The following is a 7,767-nucleotide window of genomic DNA, read 5'->3' on the forward strand; positions in this document are numbered from 1 at the left end:
TGAATGTATGTCTGTAAGTTTGGTATCAAATTGTAGATTATAATTCAAATTTTAATATTATATATTAGTTAGCATCTTAATTTAAAAGTAAATATTAAAACAAAATTACTAAATATCAATTTTTGTGTGTCACATGGTATGTTGAATGTAGCTTTGGTTCAAATTAGATGTTTGTGATGTCCAAATACAAAGTCTATATTTTCTTACAAATTAGGAACTGAATTTATCAATATAAATAAGAATATAAAATAAGAACCTCCTATTAGCAAATCAAACACATTGGCCCTGCCCACCTCTTCCATTTTTGGAAATACTTGCTTACATACGCCTACTTTGCTCTATCATGTCTTTATAACCAATCATAAGCTCAGAATTTCCTCCATGTGGTTTCAAAATGTCTATTCCCAAGGTTAATCTAGACGTCCAACTGAAATGGCATTGGGTTCCTCTTTGTTGAAAAAATGGTGGCTATTGTATGACAGGAGTTGGAGTCTTTCATGTGGTGTGGACTTTCTTCTGAACTTGATATACCTCCTTCAGTGATTCTCATTCATGACAAAGGGATTTTGAGTCTTTTCTCGCTATCTACATTTGAAAAATCTACTAATTCTGTTATGGATCTGCCTAGGCCTTTTTTTGCAATGGTTTCTCAGGTCTGTCACCTTCTCTTTTTCTCTCTACTGTTTCATGTGATTCTTCTCCTTCCTTTCTTAAATCATTCCATGCTTCTGACTTTCCTGTTTTTTCTCCCTCTCCATATATTCAAGTCCAAATTGGACAATTTTTATCTCAACTTTGCTATGGTGCAGGCATGCCTCATCCTTCTTGCCTTGTTTTCCACATTTGGTTTGGCTTAACATTGGACTGTATTCCCTTTCTGGGACTCACAAACTCTGGAGTCTCTTCTTCAGGCTTGGAGTGTATGATCCACAATCTTATTTTTGACTTTCTCAGGTCCATATTTCATGCCTTCATCTTACTCTCATTACCCTGTTGCTTTCTTTTTCCTACCTTCCCCTTCTTTTTGAAGCACTACACTGTGCCCCTTTGTGGCTTTTGGCAGATACTCATTCCCTTTTCTACATTTGTGCTTTCTTCTTCCTCAGTTATGTACCTTCTGACATAGTTGCTGGGATTCGTTGGAGAAGGGACACCTTTTTTGTTCAGGTATGTTTACCTTCCTTTTATCTCGGGGATCTTTGTCTCTCTCCTTTCCTCCACCAGGGTCTTTCTGATGTTGTACCTTATTCTATGAAGTTGTGGGTTGAAGCCATGACTCAATATTCTTTCTTGTCCTCCCTTTTCTCCCATCTTTTCATAGGTCCTTGTTTTCCCATTATAGTTTCCTGTCCTTCTACATCTTCTCTCCTTTTCCTCTCCCCATTATTTCTTTGTGCATAGTTCTCAGCACCGGTAGTCTTGTTGGTGACTATCCTATAGACTCAGGGCTAGTAGGGGCCCATTTGGCTTAGTTTGCTGATCTATGGTTTCCACTTATGTCCTACTATTGTGTGCTACAAGTTTTATCAGAGGGTCTTATTCTTTATCATTTCCTCTCCTCTTCCACTTCTCATGTTCCCATTCCCTATCCTCTTCCATGAAATCCTGTGTCTTGTCAGCATCTTTCAGTTGTGGTTTCAAACATGTTGGTTAAGGATGTTATCATGAGGGTTTCTCATCCTTCTCAAGGATGTCTATCCATCTCACCAGGACTCCTATCAATGTACTCTTCTGTTTCAGGAGGCAGCTTGTTTTGGTTGGTGGGTCGGGCTGGAGGGGTCTCATCTCACACCCACTAAGTATCTGGTGCACTTGATTGTATTCTTCATTTCCCATCTCTGTGGAACACAGCTTTCTCTGTGTATGGGAGGTTTTCTCCCTTTTGGGGGACTTGGGCTTCCATAGCACCCTTTATTCCCTTGGGATGTGCTCATGGATATCTTTTACAATGGACTCTACATGATCCATGGAATCTCTTTTGTGATCCCTTCTTCGTCTTCCTTCTTCCCTATATGGCCTTTTCACCTGCTGGCTCAACAGAATCATTACTCCAGAGAATGTTCCTTTTCCTCCCTCTAGTCAGTATCTTAATCTTTTTAAAGATTTTTTTCCTTGATGCAGTGGGATGCTTGTTTTTACTCCTTTGTGATTTTGGTTCACTGGAACTTGGAGGAATTGCCCTTCACATCAACTTTTTAGAGATCTTAAAGGTTTGACAGGCTTTGGATAATTTCCTTCCATTGGTATGTGGCCATTTAGTAATGCTTCATGAAGACAAACTACTCTGTGGTATCCTATGTCAGTTGCCAGGGGGACACTCAATCTCACTTTCTCTGTTTCAGAACCTTCAACCTCCTCTTCTGGTCCCATTCTCTGCACGTCTGCTGGGTGTCTTAAATCATGTCTAGGATTCTCTCTCTCATGGCCAGACAGTATTTTTCCCATGGAGTGGTCCCGCAAGTTTTGTGTTCTTTTGAGGGCTGTACTCTTGTCTGGGCATGCCTCACATTGATGCCTTAACCACTTAATACAATACCAAGCTTCCCTTGTTTTGGTCTCCTGTTTCACATACATCAGCTCTAGTGGTAGATTCATTTAGTCTGGACTGATCCAACTTCTTCCTTTAGGTTTGATTTCCTCTTCGTCTTCTCCATAATTTGGGACATTCCTTGTCGGGTCATTCTGGTATTGCCCTTCTGGCCAGCTCTATCATGGTTTCCCCTGTTGAAACTTCTTTTCCATTCTTCTGCTGTCAAGGCTAGTGGCGATCAAAAAAGTTTGCATATAGAGGGCAGCATTGAAATGGGAAAGGAGGTGAGTATCTATCGGAAATATATTCGAATAAAGTGTTGGAAACTGTTAACTTTTGAGCATAGGTTTTCAAATTGTAGTCTGTTGGCCCTTGGGTGTGTCTGTGAGATATCAGCCTGTATGCTACTAGAAAATCATAGTTGCAGTTTAATAGAATTTAATTATAGTTAAGGCTGTCAAAGGTTAGAGGGTTCATCAGCTGGCATTCAAGCAGTGTTAGATTTTTATTTTCTTGTTAACAGAAACTGTCTGACAGTGTTTAAATGTCACTTGCATGGACAATTTAATATTTTGATTTGAACAATGCCCACTACTTAAATAAAAGTTGTATTAAAAAAAACATACCACCAAAACATGTAGCAGTTACATTATTATATAATCAAATTTTTATTATTACTCTTATTTGTTTTACCATGTATATATTATTATGCTCATTAGGTATGCTTACTTGATAATTCTGTGTTAACTTGCTTTAAATGGTGACTGTTAAATAAATCTTTGTTTTGCCTAAGTCATCTTCAGTTCTTTTAACTGGCAACAATGGTGTACTTTTGGAATGCAAGCTTACTGATTGTACTGTTCTATATAACATATTTTTAAACTATAAGGGAATGTTTTATTTCATATGGATTACCTGTAAAGTGAAAGGTTATTTTTTTGGTCAGATATAAACTTGCAGTTATGGTGATGTCATCAGTAAATTATGTAAGTTAGTACAATTGAAAACTCAAACCTTTGTTTGGTAACATTTTCTGAACTTTCGAAATTCAAATTTATCTGTCATTACAGCCCTAATTATAATTGCAGTATGGTGTTCACCTGTGTCAGGATCAAATTTTGAAAAGGGAATCTGGGACATAAAAATTTGTGAACCCTGCTGGCTAATTCCGATTAATCAGTTTTATGGCTATAACATCTCTGTCATGCATACACATTCAATGGCTGCTATTTTCTGTTTGGGATCAGTATAACTTTATCAGTGAAGAAACTCAGTTTAGTACAGTAAATTAAAATAGTTGCAATTACACAGTAGGCTTGAAAATTAATCTTGTATTGCAATATATGACTTTTTATTTTAATATTGCATGTTATGTTTCCTACTTTTATCTGTCTTTTTCTTTTGTAGAACTTCTCTCTCAACTTTCTGGTGTGCGACGTTCGTCCAACCTAAGCCAATCTAACACCACTACTCAGCTACAGCAGCTTCAGATGCAACTTCAACTAGAGAGACAGCAGGCTGCTCGACAACAGGTGGAGCGTTTACCTCGTAGACAAAACCAGACAGGAACTGCTGTTCAGTTCAACCAAGCCCTTTATTCTGAGCCAACAACTAGTCCTGCTTCATCGGCTTCAAGCTCTCGGCTTTTACTTTCAAGGTAAACTTTTATTAGAAATTGTCTTGCTTAAAGATTAATTTTAGGTAGTCAGATTCTCAAAAGTTTATGAATTTTTTTACAGATTATATAATTTCCATTATTTTTTCAACAAGTTTATTCACATCTATGGGCTTTTCAGAACTTGCAAATTCTATCATCAACATACACATGACCTATAAATATGTATATTCTGAAACGTCCATTGGTGTGATTAAAACTGTTGACAAAAATGTCTACTATATGTGTCAATAAAGTAATGATTTGTCATTCAGTTCTTCATTTTTGCATATATGGTTTCTGAGTGAAAAAGTGTTTGGATTATAATTTCTGTGTTTATTAGTAGGGCAAGTGTATTGTTGTAGTTTAATTTGTTTAAACAGTGAAATTGACTCACAGACATAGGCTTTTAAGACTGAGAAGCTTACTAAATGAAACTTATGACTTATCTGATCCTAAATTTAAATTTTGTTTGTTATATTTGAACAAAACATTATTTTCATGCAAGGCAGTTATTAAATTATGTACTGCACCTGTGAATTGTTTCAAACTAAAGTCTCTTTGAAATAATTTGAATATTTAAGATTAATCAAAATTATAATCTAAATTGAAGACATGAGAGCTGTTCACTACTTTATAAAATGGAGTTAACTTTTAAAAAGGTATCATGAATTATCATATTTGTGTGGTCCACTACTCATTAGTGGTTGTTGTTTTTCAACTACTTCACATTATTAGACTATACCATCTTTACTTGCTATGATCTCAATTCATTTAATAAAGTATAGCCTCAGTCAAGAGTTAAATAACTCAGAACTTAAAAGAGAAGTCAGAACTTGCCTAAATAACCAAAGCTGTCACAAGATGTTACTGGGTGCAAATAATACTGAGTGCTTGCTTGGATATAAAATGGCACAAAAAAGTAAGGCATTTGTCACATTCATAAGATATCACACAGGTCTGAGGGACAGTAATGATGGGTAAAGATAATAGAATAAGACAAACTAGTTAGCAAAACCTTAGACTTTGATAATTTTTTTAACAATCATTATTCTGTTTTTTTTTTGTTTTTTTTTTTTCAGGAATAATATGACACTCCCATTCTCAGTACAAATTATAATTAAGATTTTAAAATGGTGTTTGCTAAAATTGATTTTTTTTTGAATTTATAAAAACATCATTGAGGTTTATTACCAGGTTCATTGCTTTATTTTTGCCATTTTCAAATCTTTTAACTTGCCGATTTCTTCCCCTTTCTTTACTATTATGAGGTTCTATCCTGTTGTTTTTGGCTTTCTTGTAAGTGTTTTTGGAAACATTCTAAAGTGAATTGTTGTTACATTGACAAACTGACACACACATATGTTTCATTAAAAGTTTCGTGATCCATTTCATTGTTAACTGTTTTCTCCAGGTATACGGAGCCTGGTATAACTGAAACAGAACAGCAAGCACTCGATGTGGATCATGCAGACCGTAGTATTTTTGTTCAAGAGTTACTACTAGCAACACTAGGAGAGCAACTTTCTAACGATGATGACTTGGACACTATTATAGGGAAGTTAGATCTAAGTGTTGCTGAGTATGCTCAAGAAGGAAGTAATTCTGTTGCTGTACCATCTACTAGTGATGATTCAGAAGTAAGTAGCACAATCTCACTTGAAGGCTCTAATCAATCTAGTTCTTCCTCTGTACATCTCCATCAACAAAAACACACAGTGCCATCTACACAGCCATCTCAGACAACCCAACAAGTTAACTCCAGAGTACTGAGAAAATCACCTGGCACCTCCTCAGCCAGACAGACATCCCGTATCAATATGAACAATAGCTCCAGCAGTGGTCAACCTCACCGAGAAAATACAATGCAACAACCACCTTCAGGTCCCAGAGCAGGAGCTATTGCCCTTTCACATCGAGGACAATCAAGGGAAGGGCCAGCTTCAAGTCGAACTGTAAACAGAAATCCAAGTCGTGAGGGAGGCACTTCCCCTTCTTCTACCCGTAGAAAGGTGTTGAAACATGTAGATGATAGAAACAAATCCAACGAGCCTCCTCCTCCTCACTGATTAACTATATTTTAGGAAAGATGTGGCTACATCTTTAACCATAAGGGAAATACTTTTATCCCTTTAGAGTCCTTAACCTCCAGTTATTTTATTTGAAGCTCAGATTTGGCCCAGAACATTATAATACCTGTGATTTGTTTCTTTTAGCTTGATTCTTTGTGTTTGTGTATGAATGGATGTATCCTTTATCAAAGTTACGTTATTTGGGGACATCTAATTATGAAAAGTATAAACCAGACATGAACATTTTTAGCTAGATTATATAGCTATGTCTATCGTTGGAAGGTTTTGAATGTTTCTCTACAGTGTGGTTAGTTTCCTTGTTGTTTTATTGAGCTAGCTTGTGTTTAGTTTTGTGTTTATAACTGATGACTTTCAGCACAATTATTAAACGAAGAATGTGGAAAAATATAAAAAAAATCTTTTGCTGATTATTTTAAGTAAATGTTAGGGAAAAGGCTCTGCTCTATTTTGTTATGAGTAATATGGAAAAGTTTTCCATCTTCCTGTAGAAATCAAATGTTGTAATCAAATATTTTCCCCAAATATTTGCTTTATAATATAGTTGTTGACATAAAAAACACACTTTTGATCAGCACTAATCTGTGTTAACACATCACTTGTACAAAAAAAAGAGTATAATGTATGTCAGTTTGAAACTGGGTCATTTTTTTTGTAAGCTTGTGAAGAAAGGGCACTAGTCATGATGAAAAAAAAGGTTTGCTAGTATTAACGTATTGTTTCAAAGGAGGTGTCTAAATAGTGAACTTGTGTCAAGAAGTAAAAACTTATCTGTTGACAGAACTTGTTTAATGGTTGGATGATGTACAATGTATGTTTGAGTGATTAATCTTTGCCATTTCAGGAAACGCTCTTTCCTATGTAAAGTTAAGGACAGGTGCCAGATGAAACTAGGCTTAAAAGACTGTGCATGTGTATGTGGCTATACATATATATATATTAATTTGTATGTTGAGTAATGGTTAACAAGTATCTTGTTAGCTTTATGGCTCAACAAGTGTGTAAAAAGTGTGCCTGCTTTTTTGCATGTGTTATTCATGTAAGAGTGTGTGTGCATGCATTCATGCAATCAAGTTGCCTTGAATTAGGCTTAAGTAGTAGTGATTATGTAGGGGTTTAATTTAAATTGTTGTATTAGTCTTCACACTGCTAGAAAGTACTCAGACTCTTCAAAACAATTTGTATGGTGAAAGAAACATTTTAGTGACTAATTGTAAGGTTGCCATTCCTGACATCCAAATAAATAAAAGTAGTTCAAAAAAATCTTAATAGAACAAAGATATTGAGAAGTTTTTCTTCAAATCTCTGAACTTCAACCAAGATGGAACTTGTATTCCTTGTAAGTCATGAAATTGATTAATACATTAGAATCTCTTGATTGTTTATCATATGTATATATATATATATATATATATATATATATATATGTACGTTACGGTTAAACTTTTAAACGTTTTTATTTTAGTTAGTAACGTAATAGTAGTAATTAAAAG

At 35.3% G+C, this 7,767-nt stretch overlaps 1 protein-coding gene across 3 annotated transcripts in view; it reads left to right on the top strand.

The window, feature by feature from the left end:
* Positions 1 to 7,767, top strand: part of LOC106466861 (E3 ubiquitin-protein ligase KCMF1-like) — a 55,342-nt gene that overhangs the window by 42,545 nt on the left and 5,030 nt on the right. For 2 of the 3 annotated variants that reach the window (XM_022394927.1, XM_022394928.1), the window contains exons 6-7: positions 3,938 to 4,187; positions 5,599 to 7,613. In XM_022394927.1, coding sequence (XP_022250635.1) covers positions 3,938 to 4,187; positions 5,599 to 6,253 — 905 coding nt within the window. In that variant the 3' untranslated portion in view covers positions 6,254 to 7,613. The remainder of the gene's footprint in view (positions 1 to 3,937; positions 4,188 to 5,598; positions 7,614 to 7,767) is intronic. The other variant, XM_013927163.2, reaches the window with a different exon arrangement.

Source organism: Limulus polyphemus, unplaced genomic scaffold (genome assembly GCF_000517525.1).
Source record: "Limulus polyphemus unplaced genomic scaffold, Limulus_polyphemus-2.1.2 Scaffold2402, whole genome shotgun sequence".
Classification (NCBI taxonomy): Eukaryota; Metazoa; Arthropoda; class Merostomata; order Xiphosura; family Limulidae; genus Limulus; species Limulus polyphemus.